This window comes from Mustela putorius, unplaced genomic scaffold (genome assembly GCF_011764305.1).
Source record: "Mustela putorius furo isolate JIRA1106 unplaced genomic scaffold, ASM1176430v1.1 tig00000508_pilon_pilon_pilon, whole genome shotgun sequence".
Lineage (NCBI taxonomy): Eukaryota > Metazoa > Chordata > Mammalia > Carnivora > Mustelidae > Mustela > Mustela putorius.
Genome location: NW_025421402.1, coordinates 15,051,196 through 15,073,829, shown reverse-complemented (window position 1 = coordinate 15,073,829; position 22,634 = coordinate 15,051,196). Strand labels below are relative to the sequence as shown.

The 22,634-nt window shown below is 37.8% G+C and overlaps 1 protein-coding gene across 1 annotated transcript in view; it reads left to right on the top strand.

The window, feature by feature from the left end:
- The window catches only part of USH2A (usherin), a 681,643-nt gene that overhangs the window by 576,066 nt on the left and 82,943 nt on the right, over positions 1-22,634 (top strand). Inside the window, exons 58-60 of the mRNA XM_045081155.1 lie at positions 858-1,016; positions 2,477-2,639; positions 14,958-15,312. Coding sequence (XP_044937090.1) covers positions 858-1,016; positions 2,477-2,639; positions 14,958-15,312 — 677 coding nt within the window. The remainder of the gene's footprint in view (positions 1-857; positions 1,017-2,476; positions 2,640-14,957; positions 15,313-22,634) is intronic.

The window sequence follows — 22,634 nt, the reverse complement described above, 5'->3', positions numbered from 1 at the left end:
CTGTGCTGTAGATTTCATTGCTTCTACAGCAAAGATAACCTTATTTAAGTGCTACAAAGGGAAGTAATTAAACCCTCAAATGTTATAAGCTATCAGATCAATGAGAAAATCTCATGAGAAATTCCATTATATTCTTCATTCAAGGCTCATATACTCTCCTTGAAAAAAAAATGTACATGTTGTTCATGACCAACTAAAACTTACAGGCATTTAATTATATGAATAGATTGTGAAAAGGCTAAACTCACAAGACCTTCTTTCTTTAGGAAGCATTGTGAAAAATGACAGTTTTGAACCCAAATTTCATATGTATTTAGGTCCATAAGTCTCCCTGACAGAGTGGACTGTCCTAACTCAATAATTAATGTACTGGGAATTCTCTAGGTAGACTATGATTTGGATACTTTATGGGCTATTATGTCAAGGATCTGTGTCAGACTGGATGCATACACAATGCCTACAGAAAAATTATTGTCACAAGCAAAACTGGTGTTTTTTTTTTTTATGTACTTTAAGAGTAAGTAAGCCGAGCAAAAATATATGACACCATTTCTAATTGCCTTGTATTTTTTAAGAAGTGAAACATGCCTTCGCTTTTATTTGCCCGTAGAGTGTACCTTTGAATAGAACTATTATATGTACTTCATTTGTTTTTGAAAAGGGGTGATACATGTTTTATTTTTTACTTTTGGGATATACATTCATGCAGTTATTAAGTGCTATATTTGGCAATAATATATCTTTAAGTTATAAAATGTTAAAGATTCATCGTTTTTAAAAGACAAACATTTGTTGATCATCCTGTATATCATACATATGTGTTTTCTCTCTCTCTCTCTTTTTCTCTCTCTTTGAAGGGATCCTCATCCCCAAAATGCCTGTGGAGTACAATGTCTTACTCAATGCTGGAAGTGTAGCACCTCTGACCTCCTCTGTTGGTCATCATCAATGCATCCTTCTGGAAAATCTGGCTCCATTCACACAATATGAGATAAGGATACAAGCATGTCAAAATGGTGAAAGTCTTTCAGACACTTGTCCTGGGCTTTTATTAAAAACAAAAGTATTTTATGAAAAAATTCATTAAAAAGGAATAGATTCTCAATTCAAATACAAAGACTAACATTTCATTTCTTATTTGTACTGGACTGTTTACCCAGAAAAATCAGAGCCTGGCATTGAGTGAAGCATTATGCATTTCTGCACATTAAATCATGAATATTTAAATATATTAAAATGGTGGTTTTGCAAAGTCTTGTTTTATAAGGCCCTTTAAAAGAAAAACACCTAGATCACATAAAGGAATCATTGGTAATATAAAACAAAATAGGTATTATGAAAATTTCAAAAAAAAAGGTACACACTTTGGTTTATTTAAGTTTTATTTGGGATTGAGGGGAGGCATTATTTAGAAGTCGGGTTATACTTGAATGAATCTTACATATTTTACTGTGCTTCCCTGGACTCTTTGTCATATATGTAGGCTGTTGCCCTGAGTTTCATGGCATAGGCTAGTTGTCTATGAAATCATCCATATCGTTGGTTTTAAGGAAGAACCTCTATCAGTCCCTTCATCTCTCCAAATGTTACAACATATATTAATGAAAGAAGAAAAGATACAACTCATATTGGTGTATAAAACATATTGCTCCACTTTAAATTAAAGAAATGCCCCAATCTTATACTCGAGTGGTGGGAACTCCTATCTTATTTGTGCTTAAGAACGTCTGTGTCCAAATGAACATGAGTTCTCTTGGAGCTGATTGGGACGAGGGGTCTGTGATTTTGCTTTGCCTCATCTCTGAAACTGTGAGTCAGTTTGCCCACTTCTCTCTACAAACTCAACCAAGGTATTTTGTTTTGAAAGGTACTACTCTCTCTGATCCAGTCTTCAGCTACTCAACATGGAAACAGTTTCAAACTAGTGTTTTCTTTATTTAAATACAAAATCCACTTCTGCATCTCTACATCTCTAGAATTATGCTATGGAGATACAATATTCTTCAAATTAATTGATTCCTGCATGTTGGGAGCTGGCCATTATTTTACGATATTGGCAAAAATAAGATACTATTAAGAATATACAAGATGTACCAGTCACACACCCTAGTGATACTCAAGTACTTTATCACTTTCTGGCATAATGACTGTAAGAAGCTAGAGAAGCCACAGTTCAGACAAGCATAAGCATTATGGTCTATGCCTCTGAAAATTTGTCATTACTTAATGGATTTTCCAAAAATGATTCCCTATTTAAATATACATAAAATATGTTTGTATATAATAAAAAATATGTATACATATAAATACATTCAAATTAGAGATTTATAGTACTAGTCTAAAATATGTGTACAAAGGTCATATACAAAAGTTCAGCTCATATGATTTCCATGATCTCCTTATCCTTCTATATGCATATGTAACTCTTTTCCCCGCCTGAGAAATTACATAAGGACTCGATTTTTTTTTTTTCAAGGAAGTTGTGGAGTTAGCAGTAGGACATTTGTTAAAACATCTGAAGCAGCCCCAATGGATCTACCGTCCCCTGTTCTTAAGGCACTGGGGTCGGCTTGCATCGAGGTTAAATGGATGCCACCTAAAAAGCCAAACGGAGTCATCCTCAACTACTTTCTTCACAGGTAACATTGACTATTACTGTTATTTTAAATTATTTAAAAATGTGTATTATTTGAGGACGGTAAAATCAAATACATTTTCTTTTTCCATAAGGGAATAAGTGGGAATTCATGTTTTTTTGGAGCACCTCCTAAGGTCTAAGATTGGTATTAGAAGCTTTTACACATAATCCAGGGGGGGAAACCACAGCTACCATGTAGCATTTTTGTCTGAGCCCTACTTTAACGATGAGACCTCATAGTGCACTTTGGCCTTACTTCTGATTAAGTGGTAGAGCAGTTCTCTAGAGGCTCACTGACCAAGAGAACATAGTCATTCCAGAGGAGGAACCAGGTCTGCAATCAGAATTCTAATATTTCCCATCACCTATTATGTGGAGTTTGGAAAAACATTTTTATCCTCAAAAAATAGGGTGTTTTCCATCTGCAGAAAGAATGGTTCAACTCGGCAGTTCCCCTTCTGTTGGAAGGAGTTTCCGCTCAGCTGGCTAGATGGGAATGCAGTAGATAGCAATGCAGCTGCTGTTCACCATGATATGCAGAATTTGTGAAGTATCTCCCCCTAAAATGAAGAAAAGAAGGAAAGAGAGAGTGAAGGGAAAGAGAGAGAGAGAGAGAAGGGAGGGACAGACAGAGGAGCAACGACATTTGGGGTTGAAAGGTGTTGCGCTTCTGATCCGGGTTTCACCTGATGCGCACGCACATAGTCTCAGTGTGTTCTTTAAATAAATAATGAACAATGAGGAGGAGAAGCAGAGGGAGGGAGGGAGAAGAGAGATCAGGAAGGAGAAGAAGAGAGAGAGAGGGAAACAGAATAACCGAGAAACCCTGAGGGAGAAGGAGGAAGAGAGGAGAGAAGGCAAAATCAAACAGGAAGAGAGTCAAGGAGGCAAAGAACTGAGAGTCTGCTCTCCGTGCTGGTCCCTGCAGGTTGCTATAACAAAAACGGCATAAGCTGGGCGGTTTAGAAACAACACACGTTCTTTTCCTGGAAGTTGGGAAAATACAAAATGAAGGTGCTCACAGATTCCATGATTGGTGAGGGTCCACTTTTTGGGTCACAGACTGCTGTCATGTCACCGTGCCCTCACTGTGGTGGAAGCAACTAGAGACCTCCGTGGGCCCCTTTAAAAGGGTAATAATCCCACCATGAGGGTTCCACTCTCATGTCCCAGTCAGCTTACAAATGCCTCATCTCCCAATACCATCACCTTGGGGGTTTGGGCTTTGGCATATGAACTGGGGTTGGAGGCGATGCAGACTTCCTGACCGTAACTGTCTAAGACAAAAAAGGCACAACAGAAGAAAGATACCAGCAGACCTGAGGGATTTGCAGATTAAAAACTCCATTCCAAAAGCCACGTATTTACGTTAGGCAAACCAAAAACAACTCATTTTTGCTCAGACCCTCACACCTACCCCCTCATGGTTTGTCAGTCTCTCCATAAGCCTCACACCTTCCCCTGTTTGGTCCTGTGCCTTGAAAACAGGAAACTTAGTTCAGGCTCCTCTTTCAACTTCAGATATTAAAACCGTTTGATTCGAGTCCATCTTCAGTGACGAGTACAGGTTTGTAGGAAAATTATAGAAGGAGAAAGTATTATTGCATTTCTAGTTACGTAAATGACATGGCCAAAGAAGAGCAAGCCAAATGTCTCCTCAGCCAACATTAATTTGAAGAATAATATTTCTGATTCAAATACACACAAACACGTAAAAATGGCTAACACGAATTTACATTTTAAGCTAAGCTCAGGAGTGCAGGCTCTAAAATGCCCATCCTCTTGGAATAGTTTTCTTTCATCTACTTAATGCTAATTGTATGAGAAAAGCACATCAAATTCCGATTCTGAATAAAGGGAAATAAAGTATCTGTTATGGAGCAGGACGTGGCTTCAGTCTGTTGGTTTTGTAAATAAACCTCATGATTTCAGTGACTATTCCGTGGCAGCTATAGAGAGGGAAAACAGGAAATATAATGCAGAAAGCCCGCTTCAATGAAAAATACTGTAAATTGAATTTGACAGCATTTGATGGCATTTGATTATTCTAGTCACAGCCAAACAATGATATAAAGAGTAATATGAAACAGAATGTGTTACTGCCTAGCAGACTCAAAAGCAATAAACCTTCCTCCAATGTGACACAATCACTTCACAATCATAATTGTAGCCTGTTTGATACCTCTGAGTACAGCAGAAGGGCACTGACTGACATAGATACATTTTGTTTTTTATTTAAAGTGAAATGAAAATGGCGCACTGGGGCTCCAGATACAATCGTTATATTCACCTACATAGGCATGAATCACTTGGCGGTTATTTCAGCTGAAGTTTAAATGTGCTTAGACAACAACAATATCAAATTTTTCTTAGATAGCTGCAAAAAAAAAAAAATCAGGAATTTGTAAGGACAGAAATAGAATGTAGACACATAGTTCTTTTTCATTCTGGGACTACATAGAGCCCCTTCTATAGTTATGGCCACGAGCCTGCAGTATTTCTGGGGAGGTTATGGCATGTAATCCCTGCTTCATCATTTGCCTCCTCTTTCTTGTATCGCCACCAAAGGAAACACACTTAGCTCAAACCAAAGACAGGGTTTGGCCCAGGCAGATATTTTCATTAAATTGCAGGAAGCCAATTTGCCAATCCCATTTTGAAAATACCTGTCACTCTAGTCTCTCTAACCCCTTAAATCACTTCCCCTCAGTAATTTCCTTCCATTGTTTAAAGACTGCCTCTAGATATCATCCTATTGAAAAGCATCTGTGCTGATAAAGGGGTATCGATGACTTTACAAACAAAATAATCTGGGAAGGATATGATTATTAATGTGATTGCTTCTGTTCCATTTATCTGTTACTTTGTTATTTGATTTAGGCTACTTTGTTCACTAAAGAGAGGAGTTATAAAAGACACTTCTGACAATAGGGAAACATTGATGTTAGTGTTGTGCAACCTGTTTACTGATAGAGTATATAGACAAAGCCATCTTCAGCATTTGTTTTCTCCTCATAGTCCATTTGGATATTATAATAACGATTTTTCAGTATTCCCCTCTGTCATATCTATAATGTTGTAAATGCAAATCCCTCCACAAAGTCTGACTTCCATTACAAAATTCATCAAATATTTCTTTTTCTTGGGACTTCACAAAACACTTAATGAAATGATCTCCCACCATTTTAATAGAGACAAAACTGCATGAGGTTTATTCTCATAAACAGTCTCCTTAAGCAAATACAGAGATTGATCGATGTGCAATAAGAAAAAATATATATACAAATACCTTCTAAACACTGTAGAAGTAGAAATGAATAATGAACTCTTTCTTGAGTATTTAAATAGTAAGATTTTGAAGGATAAAATAAGAGATAGTTAGGATGGGTGGTTGATATGGAAGAATATTCCAAGCAGGGAACTGCAAATAATAATTTTCTAGAACGGGAAATTAAGCTGATTGATTAAAATAAGAGGGTATTGACTCAAAAGTGAAGAAACTTTTATACAATAAATTCATGTTGTGTGGAAAGAGAGATATGGAAATGAAGATAGGTGGATAGATGATTGACAGGTGATAGATATATCAATAAATAGAAATGTTCATATCTGCTGTGAGATCTGAGTCCTATTACCAAGGACCTTTACTATAGTAGGAGATATAAGTCAAAGTAAGCAAACAAACAAACAAAAAAAGAGAAATATATGAATACTTACCAGAAAATATAAATATCTACCAGAAAAATATAAATATTTATCAGAAAGTTTACAGGAGAAAAGGATTCTTTTTGTCTGGAATATTTATGGAAGACTTCATTCACTCATGGATGAAATTGATGTCATTAGGACTTGGCCTTATGATATAAAAATTTAGTGACCATTATTAGAAATATTTTTGTTGGAAAAAAGTTTTAACAGGACAGAATATTAAAAAGACTATTCATCCTTTCTATATGACTTACCCGAGGCACATAAAATTTCCATCAATGAAAGTAACTACTATTAATTTTAATATACATAATATTTCTTCTTTCTTTTTATAGTTTCCCTTTCATAAAAAGAATTATATTGTTCATGCTGTTCTCCAGTTTTCCTTGGGCACGGATGCACACACACAAACCCACACACGTGCACATACACCTCACTTCTTTTAATGACTCAACTATATTTTATTATATGAATGTGTGTCTGTATTATTTAACCAGTCCCCTACTGATGGCAAAATAGGTGATTTCCAAGTTTTCATAACAACAGCAACTCCCAAAAAAACACCTTCACAATGAGCAAATGAAGGATTATTCTTAGTACTAGAAGGGCAGGGTTAAATTTTGTACATTTTAAATTCCTAGAATTTGCTCAATAGTCTTCTAAAAATGGTTGTAAAAATTTTAATTCTGAAAATTCCTGTCATTAGGGGGTCTTATCAGCTTTTCAAATCTTTGCCAGTTCAATATTTTAAATGGCATATTATTGTTTTAATTAAAATTTGGTCATTATAAGTGAAATCATTGGTTTATTTTAAATATTTCCTTCCTATTTATGTGTGTATATAAAAACTGCATATCCTTAGACTATTTTCTTTTAGACTATTTCTCATTCATCTATGCTCTTTATATAGTAAGGAAATTCTCCCTTTGATGATCATATTAAAATAACACATCAATTATTCCAGCAATTTTATGGGTTCTTCTCCTTATATCTAAATATAAGACTTGATTTTGTTTTAAAGAATGAGAAATCTATGCATTTATTTTTTTTAAAAAACTATCTAGTTTGTCAACATTATTTTATAATTCACTGACTTGAAATGCCATCTATACGAAATCTTCATGTATCATCTGGTCCCTTTCAGGATTTTGTTTTCTATTTCATTTATAGTGGACAGGATTTTAATAAGCAGAGCCTGATGGCAAAGATATCTCAGGTGAATAAAATTAATAGAATGAACCAAATTCCCAATGCTAAAGTCATAGTGTTCAAGTGATGGTCAAGCTTGGCTGGACCCTTTGTTATTTATAGGGAGAATTTTGACAACCAGCTTGATAGTAGATTTTAGAAGACTTGAAATACTAGGCTAAGAGTTTAGATTTTTTATTTGGAAGCAATGTAAGCCATTGCAACTTTCGAGTAAAACAGAAAAGCAGTGTAAAAAAGTGGACAGAGCTTGGCATTTGTAGACAGAAGATATGACTTCAGGTGCTGGGTCAAATACTTAAAAGTTATGTGACCTTGGGGAAGTCATTATATTCCTCAAGCTTCATTTTTATGTAAAGTTAGGCTAATAAACATAAAGAATAACCTCCTAGAATTTTGTAAGAATTAAATGAAGTAAAGTATGTGGAAGTCCTGTGTTAAATATCAAGCATGATAAAAGTAGGAAGTCATCCTAGATGTACAATAAAGATGTACCATGATTTAGGAAGACGAATCTGGCTGTTACAAATATTTAAGGATAAGGAAAAAGATTCGTGATAATAAAAGAAGCAGATTGTACAACAGCATGCCAAGGATGATTCTGTTTTTCTTTAAATATATAGAATATTTCTTTACATTTATATGTGCATAAAAAATGTCTGGAAACAACAAAATAACTGAACAATGCTAATCTCCCAGAGATAAGCACAACCCTTTTTTATTTTTATTTTTTTTAAGATTTTTATTTAGTTATTTGAGAAAGAGAAAGCACGAGAAGAGGGAGGGGCAGAAGGAGAAGCAGGCCAGGGAGCCCAATGCAGGCTCGACCCCAGGACTCTGGGATCATGACCTGAGCCAAAGGCAGACCTTTAACTAAGTGAGCCACCCAGGTGCCCCAAGCACAATCCTTTTAAATACAGATCCTCCTCAACTTACTATGGTTATATCGCAATAAATCCATTGTAAGTTGAAAATACTATCAGTCAAAAATGTGTTTAAGGAGCACCTGCATGACTCAGTGGGTTAAAGCCTCTACTTTCAGCTCAGGTCATGATCGCAGGGTCCTGGGATTGAGTCCTGCATTGGACTCTCTGCTCAGCAGCGAGCCTGCTTCCTCCTCTGTTTCTGCCTGCTTCTCTGCCTACTTTTGATCTCTGTCAAATAAATAATTAAATCTTTTTTTTTTTTTTTTAGATTTTTATTTATTTATCAGAGAGAGAGGGAGAGAGCGAGCACAGGCAGACAGAATGGCAGACAGAGGCAGAGGGAGAAGCAGGCTCCCTGCTGAGCAAGGAGCCCAATGCGGGACTCGATCCCAGGACGCTGGGATCATGACCTGAGCCAAAGGCAGCTGCTTAACCAACTGAGCCACCCAGGCGTCCCTGTAATTAAAATCTTTTAAAATATATATATATTTAATACATCTAGCATACCAGGGGCCCCTGGGTGGCTCATTTGAAATAGCACTGGACTTTGATTTCCGCTCAGGTCATGATCAAGTACCGTGTCTGGCTCCACATGCTCACCAGTCTGCTTGTCCCTCTCCCTCTTCTCCTCCCCCACTTGTGCTCTCACTTTGTCTCTCAAATAAATAAGTAAAATCTTAAAAAAATAAAAATATACCTAACTTACCAAACATCATGACTCAACCTGGCCCATTTTAGATGTGTTCAAAACACTTCCATTATCCTCCAGTTGGGCAAAATCATCTAACAAATAATATTTTTGTTATTTTTATATTTTATAATAAATTTTATAGTATTTTAATCTTATTTTAGAATAAAGTGTTGAACATCTCATGTAATTTATTGAACTCTGTACTAAAAGTATAAAATGGAATGTTTGTGTCGCTACAGGAAGGTTGTAAATGTGTCAGTTGTTTACCCTGTGATTGTGCGGCTGACAAAACCTGCCACTCACTGCCACTGCCCCAAATTCTGAAAGTGTATCTTAGGGCATACTGCTATCCTGGGAAAAGATAAAAACTCAGAATGTGAAGTACATTTTCTACTGAATGCATATCACTTTCACGTAGTCATAAAGTAAAAAAAAATTATAAGTCAAGCCGTCGTAAGTTGAGAACTGCCTGTACTTGTGTTTTTGCTCATCCATATTTTCTAATTACTTTTCACAACAAACATATCATATGGCATGATAAAGACAATAATAAATTGTTAGTCCAGATGCAAATCAATCCTCACCCTGTTTATGATTTTCCTATTTCTCTCTTTCTGTAAACACCATCATCACTCCCTGTGGCAAGTTCTGATTGGGAAACAGAAACCACAATGGTTATTTGAACTGAGTTTAACATACAGAATTGTTAAGTAGTTGTAAATTTGTTAACTAGGTAACTGGAGGGATAAAAAGTGAGCTCTAAGATATCATGCGGGTGACAACTGCAGGAAACACGTACTACCCTTGGGACTGAGACAGCTAGAATTCTTAAAAACTTAGTAACTAGAGGGGAGAGCTCCCACTCCCACCCCCAGCCCCATGCAGACACTTGAGGAGGAGTCAGCTTCCAACTGATTCAGGTGTCTGGGAAGAAGGCAGGAGATAAAGCTAGTTTTTCCAAGTGTTGTTAAAATTTTATATTCAAACTTCTCATAAGGAGGAAGGATTTATTACTTTCAGGGTGAAAAATCCTGGCTGGAGAGATGCTTACATAATCAGCAAGCAAACAGGAAGCAAAGAATAAGGAGCCAGTTACTTTTTCCGTTTCAGTCTTCTGAGCTCCCTGTGGCGCCCCCTATTGGCAGAGCTCAACATAGACTCAATCGAGAAAGCAGAAATGCCATTGCAGAGTCCCAGGTCCACCATCATAAAACCATTATTGAAGGAAAGGGTTATTGCTCAGAAACAACAAATTAATAATGGGAACATTTTTTCTAGTTAACCGGGTTTCAGAGAATTTTGGTCTCTCCTTGTCAACCATGGGTGATGGATGATGGACATAACCCAGTCATTGCTTACAAAATAATTACTGCTTATTATAGTATGTCATGCTTCCCTAGGGGCTGAGAGTACACAAATAAATAAGAGAGAGTCTTCACCTTCAAGGAGCTTTCAGTATGGTATAGGAGATAGAAAAGAAAGAAAATACATTATCGTTGTTACAAGTGAATCAGCTGAAAAAAGACTTAGCACAAAAGAGAACATGATAATTCTATCTGAGAGAGAAGCAAGGAGAAGACTTCCTGGAGAAAGTGACTGTGGTGGAGCTTAAAAGATGAATTGGAGTTAACCTATAGAAGGGGGAGGATGAAAAAAAGTGTGTGACGAGGAATTGTAGAACCAGACTGACATAGCAGAGCCGTGGAAGCATGAACCATCATGGAATAGAAGGGAACTGTAGACAAGCATTGGATTATGACTGGAATATCAGATGGAATAGAAATTTGGAACAGGAAGCTGGAAGAGTAAGCACAGGCCAGTTGGGTGGCAAATCACTACCATTCTAAGTGGGATTACGTCTTAACACTTTTAAATGATCTTTAACATCTCATCCCCCAACACCAGAGTATCTACTCACTCCACGAAGCCGGATGATTCAACCTTCAATGGTATTTGGTAAATCACCTGTGTTCCCATTTCCTCTACCATCAATTGTAGTTCAGGATCTATCTTTATTCTCATGGGGTCTGTTGAGATGACCTCTTCACTGTGTGACTACCTGTTGGCATTCAATCACCATGTGACATACCTGTTCCCATTCAATGCAGCCTTCACGTGACTGCTGGATTTGTCTTCCCAAAAGCAGCTTTGGACGCCATTTCTATGATAACTTCATTTATATCATGTGTTATGTTTAACCTAGTGGATTTCCATGTGCATAATTTGATATAATTCTTACCAAAATGCTAGGACATCATACACTATAAGGTTATTAATTCCAGTTCACAAAGTGAAATGGAAACTGAGTGTACATGTGAGTTTTGCCCACTATCATCTATTCAAGTGGTTGTAGGCCTAGACCTACAACTTAGGTGTTTTGGGTTTTATATTTAAATTAGTATTCTTAATTATTCTTCATAAATTGAGAGTGGCACTTTCATAATCTGAAATTGCTATGGGAAATGAGCTGAGTTACAGGATTTTGCTTCGGTTGTTTCTGAAGACAAGTGCTAAGAATTGTTGCAGAAATACAGGAATAAGGAGTTTTGTTTTTTTATTTTTAAGATTGTACTACAGTAAGAAAACGTAAGTGTGAATCTTTTAAAATAGATGGTTCCTAATTTTAATACTTATTTTTGTTTTTTTCTTAGTGTTAAGCAGCCTTAAATTAACTCTAGTCGGAAAAGAGCGTTCATTACTGAAATATCTCCCAAGTGAGTTTAAGCATAGAATAACCATTTGGCTATTCAGAGAGAACTGAAAATGTGATTTCCCTAAACGCAGAAGGTTCAGGAGGAAACACTTCCAGTTAAATGAACAGTTGAAGCCTAAATCTTAAATAAATTGAGAATAATTGCCATCTACTTAACTTCTTCTGTTCAAAGTTCATCCAGACCTGAAGAGATTCTATTCTTTAATACCATAGATGGAGTATTTACCTCAATATAATGTTACTTTATTGAGTATTCAATAGTAACAAGAAGTACTTAACCAGGTTACATCTTTTAATTGTTTTGGTAGGTAAACTTGAAGCTTACATAATATTTAATCTTTCACATAGCACAGATTTTTTAAAATTCATGCTTACAGGCAATTTTTAAAAGAATGTCACAACCACAGCTAGACCTCAATGTGGGAATTCATGAGAGTTTAATAAAAATTAATTGAATTGTCATAGAAAGGTTGAAGCCAGACAACACAGACAATTTTATTTCCCCATAGAAGTTTATGTTTGTTTGCTGTATTATGTTCCTTGCAAACACCTTTTAAAAACTCAGAGAGGAGTCCTTGGCTGTGAGCCCTGTGGTCCTCATTAGAATGGATCCCTCCCAATGACACACCTGGTACCTAGTATCTGCAGCAAGTACAAAGGCCAAACCCTGCAAACCGACACTGAGTGCAGAATCTGGCCCTCGCGTGGTAGCAAGGAATAATGAGGTGGGTTGCCGAAACTTAATTGCAGGTCACTGAGAGGTATCTAGGAAGCCTCTATGGTCTCCAGCGGGAGGCTTGTCATTGCTCATGCTTAGGTCATTGTGATTTATCAACTTGAGGATCATCAAATTCCCAAAGCCAGAGATTTTAAATATCCTGCCTTTTTGTGAGAGGTACTGTCATTTACTTTGCCTTAATAACCCTTTCCATTTTGATGGCTAATCTGATATGGCAGCATGTGACTATCCTGGCATCTGAAGAGCATGTTCATTAAATACTCCTAACGGCCTGGAAAATACTGCCTTATCCATCAGTCTCTCTCAACTACAGAGCAGAAGCTGAGTAGGAGAGGAGAGGGTCATCTCTTGGGTACATTCTTCCCCAACCTGGAATACTACCCTGGTAGGTAAAAAGAGTTAATAGAGATGAGGCAAAAATGCAGAGAAGTCATGGAATTACATGTCTTTTGGCCACTCCTTCAAAAAAAAAAAAAATTACAGAATCTACAGGGCTCAGAGTCTGGGAATACAGAAATAGACCAACCATGATTCCTCAAGAGTTTTCCCTTCTGATTAGGTCTGCAGCTAACCAGATTTTTTTTTTAATTTTTTTATTTGTGGGATTTTTGTTGTTGTTGTTGTTGTTGTTGTTGTTGTTGTTGTTTTATCCTGATTTTATATCCAGGTGAGCAAATAACTGTTCCAAATGAAACATCAGATATTGGAGCTATACTAACAACTGAGAAATCCATTTCTCTTGCTTAGGTGTTTTATGTTCTATATATTGAGTATCAAATAGTATGCACGGGCCTTAGTTTTTATATCAGTCAAATCTACAGATGGGACTGAAGAATCCCTTCCTCAGGCTTCTGAGGATTTTTTGAGTGTAATGTAAATTTTATTAGGTCTTGGAGAAGACATCTAAAAGGAATTTGATTTTTGCCCTTTAAAGATCTTCTAGAGCATATTCGTGTGATATAATTTATCATGTTATTTTCATTAATTTGCATGTAGCTTTATCTTCTCGACTCATCCTTGAATTCCTTTAGAGAAAGAATGCGTACTTCTGCTCCTGGTATAAAGTGTGGTGTATATTATAGTTTAAGCATAGAATAACCAGGGTTGCTCAGTAAAGGTTTGTTGATGAACACAAGAAAGAACAGTCCTTACTTTGAAGGGTAATGGCTTAATTAAAGAAGAGAAAATTCAGATGAAGAGAAGATGCATGACAGGCAAGATGTGAATTCAAAACATTTTTTAAATATCCTAGAAGCATATGCAAAATAACATTGTGCAAGGTAAAAGAATTAGAACCGTGGGCTTCTCTTCATCATTCTTCTTCCTTCACGATGCTAGCCAGGGTTTTTTTCACACAAAGACCTTGTTGTTCTAGGAGCAGTAAGAGGGTCGCCCTCAATGTGTAAACACTTTTCAGGTCTCTGCATTCATCATGTGTGCTAGTGTCATGTTGACCAATGAGAGTCATACGGCCAAGTTCAGAGTGAGTTTAGGAGACATTAGCAATAGACGTGGGTACAGGGAGATGAAACAATCGGAATACTTACTGCAGTCCAGCTACTACAGAAGGGTACGAATTCCCAATAATGTCAACTTCCAGTAATTCTATATAGTGTGATTTCCAGATGTGCAAAAAATAAAATTGTGCAATATAATTCATGTGCACATGCATACACTTCACATACATATAAACACACAAAGATCCAGAAATATTTTTTTAAATCTATTTATTTATTTGACAGACAGAGATCACAAGTAGGCAGAGAGGCAGGCGGAGAGGGAGAAGGAAGCAGGCTCTCTGCTGAGCAGAGAGCCCGATGCGGGGCTCGATCCCAAGACCCTGAGATCATGACCTGAGCCAAAGGCAGAAGCTTTAACCCACTGAGCCACCCAGGTGCCCCCAGAAATATTTTTTAAATGTCTTAATAGTGCTTACATCTATGCTTCTGATTTTTTTAAGTTTCTAAATAATGTATGTGTTTCTATATACGGCATAGGCAGGTGTTTTTAAGGAAAAATTTCTAAGGCAATACAATAAAATGTAATTATGGATGGTGCTGCACAGTTTGAATGTCTTTATTTCTTCTGTGTTTTCCATGTTTTCTAGGAAATATATACATTCTTTATGATTAGCCAAATATATATTTTAAAAAACGCTCTTAAAAAATGATATTGACTCAGGTTTCTTGTGCCCCCTTCCTTCTGGTCTTCATTATGACACCGGAAAGGAGCAGTTGAATGGATAAATTCTTCTGAAAAGCAATTTCTTCCTCTATGTGCAAACCTTCCTTTGAAGTGTACAGCTGTCCCTGATTGCCTTCCTGGTCTCCTTTCAGACATCCTGCTGGCATTGAAGACGAGTCCCTTTTGTTTGTCTGGGCAGAAGGAGCCCTTGAATTCACCGATGCTTCGGATACTCTGATGCCTTTCACGCTCTACGAATACCGAGTCAGAGCCCACAACTCCAGGGGGTCAGTGGAGAGTCTGTGGTCATCAGCACGGACCCTGGAAGCCCCACCTCAGTATCTGCCAGCACCTTGGGCACAAGCCACCAGTGCTCATTCGGTTCTGCTGAACTGGACGAAGCCAGACTCTCCCAATGGCATAATCTCCCAATACCATGTGGTCTACCAAGAAAGACCCGATGATCCAACATTGAACGTCTCTACTGTGCATGCTTTCACCGTGACGGTAAGAACTTAGGAAAAGAGAGTAACAGATGCTTAAAGTATCTGGTTAATATGTTGAAATTTATTCTTTATCCAGCTTATCTTTTTTTTTTTTTTCAGTTAGAACTTAAATACACTAAAATCTTTCACATGTGAAAAAGAGCAGTGTAGTCACAGGGAAGATATGGAACTGAGTATAAGGGACACTGGAGACCAGTTTCCAGGCCACGATTAATTTGTATTACCTCAAGCAAATAAGCGAACCTCTCTTTGTGTGATCCATTAAATGGGGATACTAAATATGTCTCTGTATCTCTCAGGGGGATGAAACATAGATAAAATTAGACAGATATGGATATAGATACAGATACAGATTTGGTACAGACACATATATAGATACAGATTCAGAACAGATATAGATATAGATAGATATGATATGATTGGCTCTTTGAGAAAAAAAGTTAAAATTTCTAGATCTATCTGGATGATATAAATATAGATATAGATACAGATATAGATATAGGTATAGATATCACATGCACCATAACTTATTTTCTTGGGTTGATCATCTCGCTCATAAAATAATTTAATTGAGTTCACTAGCATCTTCTGAGAGCTTTCTTTCCACCTGGTATGTGCTGATGTTCTATGGGAAATAGGGAAATAGGATGGTTCTTTTATCAGGGAGCTTTCTTTTTTATCATACAGCAGAGATGAGAATTGAACATGAGAAAAAAGTCAGAGAAGTAGTGCATGATAGGCTATAATATCCACCACATGGTGATTCAGGTCCCAAACTCTGCCCACCACCCACCAAGCCGTAAACCACAATATAGGAGAGAATATCAACTACCAAGAATTAGTCAAAAAATGCTCTGAGAGGTCAGCAGAAAACTCTCAAACTGAAGAGTCTTCATGGAAAAGATGAAACTTGTGGTCTTAGCAGTTAAATACATGCGATTTTTAAGATGTGGCAAAACCTTAAAAATAGACAGAATAAAGCATTTTTCAAAAAGCAGACCATGTTCCTGTGTTCCCAGTCTAGGCACCCAAATATACCTGAAGGTTATCTTATAGAGTATCAGCTTTATCAAAATATCTAAATAATACTGAGAAAACATATTGTAATAAAACTCTGAAAGAAACAGTTATAAATGAATAGTTTAAAGTATAGTATCTTCTCCCGCTCCTTATGTTCAATTTTCTTCATATGACTAAAAAATAAGCAGCCTGTGAATTAAAGAGATAGTATTTGTCTTCATTTTATTTAGAATTCAGAACTGATACTTTATTTTTTATGTTATATTTAACTATCTTTCACATTACATCTTCCTAGAGGCTTTACTATAAGCATTAGAAGCAGTGTTCTTAAGTGCAGATCTTTTTTAGTTGATATGTGATCCATGGAGAAATCTATGACTTCTTACCACATTGTTAGACTTCGTGTTCTAAACTTCTACCTGAAAGCAACATCCTAAAAATTAAAGTAAAATACTAAAAAGCTCTTGACAGCTTTCTGAATGACACGCTTTAACTTAAATATATTTTTATTAAAGGCACTAATATTGCAATAATTAAACCTCTGATTTTAAAATACGGCTTTTAGAGGCCTGAGCCTAAACATTTAATTTCCTAAAACAATTCTACTGGAAATTCTCGTATGGAATACCCTCTACATCATTCTTTCATAGCTAGTTTCATCTCACAACACAAGATTTAAAGTATACAATGAACTCTGTCTTGTATTAAATCTGCCAGGTTCTGTTTTTATCCCTCTGAAAAGTTCCTAAAAGAGAGGAAGGCCTATTGCTCCAAGCTTTAAGCATCTTTAAGCACCTTTATCCGTGGGCCCACAGCCCCTACCTGGCAGCCCAGTGTTGCTATGCTCTTCCATTTTCCAAAGAGTAATCCTTGCGCAATGCTAAAGAGGATAGCCAGAATGATCAGCAAACAGTACTATTTCCACCCTATTTTATAATGTTTGCATCTGTGTGTGTGTGTACAGAATACCCCCCCCCCGATCTGGATCTCTGGCCCTGAGAATCCTGAGAAAAGATTTCATTAGGGTCATTAGGAAAAGCCCAATTAGAGCTTGTTAAGCAATCAAGGACATCTCCCATAGACCAGTCGGACCAGTGTTCAGACATTGTGATTAGCAAGCCAGATTTCCAGGGCAGGACACCACTGTGACTCTTTATGGGCTGACATCTTTGAAAGAAAGAATCAGAAAAATAAACTATAGTCTTTGAGCTTCAGACATTCCTACATCCCAAGAGAACGTGTTTGAGCATTAAAAATAATAATAATAATAATAATAATAATAATAAATAAAGATATTTAAAGAAGGGGGTTCTACCATGTAATTCCAATTCCTTACCATCAGAGAAGAATTTTATTTTTAATCCTATCCAAATCCTTCCTCCTGTCACTTAAACCCATCCCTTCCTGTTCAGAACAGCATGACTTCTTTAAACCAGTGCAATGAACCTTCAGGGTCAAGAACAGATTATTGACAATTCAATCCAATTTGGCAAATGGTCATTGAGCACTATATTCAGTATGCCAATACTCAATACTACAGTCAGCTGTATTGTTGAAGGCTACCACGAGACTGGACCCTTGGGCAGAGCAGAGACTGAAGGGGAAGTTGAGTAATCAAGTCTGAGGCACACTTTATTACTTCTGGGCATTTCAGATTTCTAAGTTTCTTTGCTTCTGGGTTTCTGCTGCTCATGTACTAATGATTCCCTTTCAAATCGCTCTGAGTGTCTTCCTGGCTCTACTTAGTTTTTCTCTAATTCCTATACTAGTTAAACATCTTTACTGTCTTCTTCCCTGTCTGTGCCTGCCCTCCGAAATATTTCAAGCTTTTGTTTCACTGACCACTCTGGCTAGCATTCTCCAGAGCAACAGAACTACATTTTTAATTGGCAAGGCACAGGATCCATCCCCACAATTGAATGATTACAGTTTAATCCACAGACTTGCAAGAGGTATCACTAAATAGTCTCATTGAGTCTCTTGTTTATTGGTATCCTAGCTCTGCATGAGGGGCCACCAATAAATTGCCCATGATGTAGTGCCATCACTGGCTTGTCCCAATGTCCCCCCAGAGTTGTTTATGGACAGGTGGACGTTGCTGGGAGAGCCACATAAAACAGGTGCAATGGATGCATGAATCCTCTTGATGGTGGCAATGGATGGAGAAATGGCAATGGGGGCCCTCCATGGGGTGGAGAGCATATGTGTTGGCAGGAGCAGCAGCAGCAGCAGTAGAGGCAGCAGGAGAGGAGAAATGGAAAGAGTGTGGGTTTTAATGTATCACCAGCTTCTCTCCCAATCTCATGAAAAGTTTCACATCCCTTTGGTCCCAAGTAGGTTCTTCTAAGGGGAAGAGAGAGACGTTTAGATTCCTAGGGTCTCTTCAGACCAGTACTCCCCACTACTGAAAACAAGATTTAAGTAGAAGTCCTTAAATTCCCTCCCCAATTAGCTCTGTGATGAATTGTGCAGTGTCAGGAGAGAAACTGTATTTAGCCTTGCTTGGCATGCAAAAGTTCCATGGTGGTATTTACAGGGAACACTCCTGGCGAGGTTGGCGATACTGCTGCCACCATTCAGATTTGTTTGCTTTTTCTCACTGGCACCTGCCATCGCACTGGCAGAAATAACTTGGGATTTAAAGGCAAAGGTGGTTTACCTGTTAGTCTGTGCTCTCAGTATACCCCTGCTTATCCAACAGGGCTATGAAACATCAAGCCCAGATCATACATTTGCCCAGTACCCTGAAAGATAGATGGTACTTCACTTTCTGGGTAGAATCAAGCATACGGTGCTGAGGGGGTAAGCAAATTATATGGGTCACTAAAAGTTGGCTTCCAATCTGGAAATAAAATCCAGAATTACAAACTCTACTTCCTAGATTTTAGTTGCCAAACTCCCTTGCCCAAAGTCAAGGAAGACGTATTCAAAATTTTCTCTTGTGGTTGTCTCAGATCTCTTTACCACTAAGTAGATATGTGGAGGGACATGAGATGTTTCCGACTTGCCACATCGTGGAGAGTTTGTGAGTACCTTGTGATTCATTTGTTTTTAATCCTATTTTTATTTGGGTTTAACATTAATGTCAACTATTTTTACTCTTTACGTATGTTCTTAATTAATTTTAGCTCTTAAAATTTGATGGCTCTTGGCCTTTTCTCCCCTTATTTATAAGACAGTAGAAATGCACTAGGAGATCTACATATCTATAAGGACTCCTTTGGTGGTGACTATCTTTCCAAAATGAAGAAAGATTTGGTGATAAGAACAATTACTGTACTTTTTATATCAGTTCTATTAGCTGAGATTTTCACATTTTATAATGTAACTATGTTACTCATTCTTTTTATTTTTTTTTAAGATTTTATTTATTTATTCGACAGAGAGAGATCACAAGTAGGCAGAGAGGAAGGCAGAGAGAGAGGAGGAAGCAGGCTCCCCGCTGAGCAGAGAAACCGATGTGAGGCTTGATCCCAGGACCCTGGGATCATGACCTGAGCCAAAGGCAGAGGCTTAACCCACTGAGCCACCCAGGTGCCCCTATGTTACTCATTATTTATGTAAGATTACAAAATAGAGAAGGGTAAGTGTCGCAAAAACGATGACCACTTATTGGTGCGATTCATGTTGTTGTATTGTAATGATGTCGGGTCTGACATTAACTTTTCATTCATTAGCCTTGCATTACCTTTATCCCATTTTTCTAATAAGATGGTACCAATCAAAGATCTATATCAGGGATCCGTTTTGCGCTCAGTATTACTGGAGACATAAACCACGTAAGTCTTCTTGAACTTCATATAAGTACTTCTTAGAGAGAGCTTTGTTTTTCTCAAACCACTTTATTCCAACAAGCTTCCTCCAGGACTCCCTTGCTCAATCATCACTAATTTCCAGGACAGGTCCTATGGTTTTCCAGCCACATTCAGTGACAAGTACCAGCCCGGTTCTGGTAATCAGGATGCATTTCAAGTGTTTAAAAAAAAAAAAAAAAAAAATCTAGTCTAAAGCCTGACTTGTGTTAAGAGATCTACCATAGAAAAGAAAGGATATTTTTATTTTGTTTATTTTCTTCCCTCCTTTTTAGTTCCCCAGGAACTGTGGGAGAAAAGAGAAAACTGGACAAAAAAGAGCAGAGCCTTAATCATGAATCTAGTTCTTCTCCATCTGCCAGTGCTTCCTGTGAGGTTATATGGAGATCCTGCATGGGGAAACTCCGTGTTTCACATTCCCTGAAGCAGGCAACGCACTCTCTGGCTAGTTTCTGGCACCATTACTGCCCCCAGAGCTTCACCCCACAGCCTCTTTTACATCTGCGGTCTTACCTCCTGAGCAGTCAGCGGATACTAGGTCATATCACACTGAAAAACTCATTCTTTTCTTGACATCCTCCAAGCCTGGGGAAAACTCATTCTACAAAATAAGGGAAGTACCAGATTGTTCAGCCCTATCTTCTGTATTTTACCTCCATGCTGAGAGAGACCCAGCCAGCTTCACAACTTCAGAATTCGTTGAATAAGAAGCAGGAAGCAGCTTCTGTGCTGAGCCATGATCCCCAAATCTTGGGATCACACAGGAATCTAAGAAGATGCTTCTTCACACTCGTGGCTGCATCAGAATTACCCCGAGTCACTTCAGCTCAGTTACAATCTTCACGAAAAGAGTAGATTGTCTATCTCACTTTTCTTGCAGATGCCCTCAATTCCTTCAAGTTGTTCTCTTGGATATCCCTCCTGTGTCTTGAGAGAGGGGCATGCTGTATCCGCATTTCTTCTCCCCAAGTAGTAGGGGAAAAACCTGGCCAAGTTTCTCTACCAAATTCTCTTCAAGAACCTGGATCTTCTCTTATCTAAGTTGTCTTATATAGATCTTCAGAGGAAGGTTGGCTGGAAGGTATGAGGTTGATTCTTTCTGGAAGTTCTGCAGAGGTCTGTCTGGCAGTTCCAGTAGTTACTTATCACTGGTTTTCTCTAAGTTTTACTTATTATTCCCTAATACCTCCTGTTCCATAACTAAAAGGATCCATCATCTTTCTGGCTACTCAAGCCAGATAATCTTTGAGTCCTTCCCTTTCCTCAGTTCCATATCCAGTTTTCACGAAATCCGACTGATTCTACTTCTAAAGTATTTCTTGAATCCTTCTGCTTGCAGACCATGTTAGGTTCTTCACAAAAGTTGTTCCTCCTCAAATCATGATCATGTTCTTACACGCGAAATAGATCCGTCCTCCTCTTTAATCGTCAAATCTGAAATAAATGTTACTTAACTCACAAGGCTATTGCAAGCGCTAAGTAAATTAAGGCATACACAAAGTACTTTAGAAACTCTACATGGCAATGTAAATAGGATGTAAAACTTCAGAAGTCCTCCTATTTGGACTAACAGAAGCTGGAGGAAATGAACAAAAGTAGAAAAAGTAGAAAAAGTTTTGATTTGCATACAAAGCAACAATACTAGTTTGGTCATGAATGAAATACCTTATGTTTTATATATTTTAAGCATTCCTCGCCTTGCAACAAAATTCAGAGCTTGCCAATTTAAGTGCTTCTTGATACCACACATTTCATTTCCAGGTAATGTCCCAGGTATTGGATTAGGCTCTATTTCTTTTCTAAGTTAGCTGGAACAGGATCATGTTTTTTGTGTCCCTAAGGTTTAGCACTGACCCATTTCCTCTTCTGCCATAACATCTCAGTCTTTCCCCTTTAAGAGTCCTCATCAGGCCATTACCTCTCTAGATGCAGTTCTGTTTACCCACCGTGATGCTCAGTGGACCCTGCTCATCCGAGATCCTATCAGCAAAACATGAGGTCTCTTGATAACACACAGACAGATAGACACACACACACACACACATACACACTTCACAAGGCACACAGATTCTACAAACTAACATCAGCCCGCTTTACCTGTGCCAGAGGGTGGGCTATCAGTATATGAGGGGCGGTTGGTGAGGAAGCTACTTGCCCTTTCATTCCAGTATGTTGTTGTTTTGTCTTTAACTGAATTGTAAAGGCAACTAAGAATGCCACAGACCCTTGTTAAATACATATATGAAAATAAAACGAACTTGTCCACACGGTAACAGGCCCGGACCATAAATTCAGGCTATATGCCAGTTAGCAGAGACAGCAAGCTGTAAATGGCAGTGAAGGGCAGAAGTTAATTGAACTACTGTGCTCTTGTCACAAGTGGAAAGTAGCCACTACCTGAGACAAGATGGCTGCCCCCGAAGTACCCTATTACAGCCAAGAGATCATATCCTGAGCTCTGCAAGGGCTTATGGGTGAGGGGGAAATCATA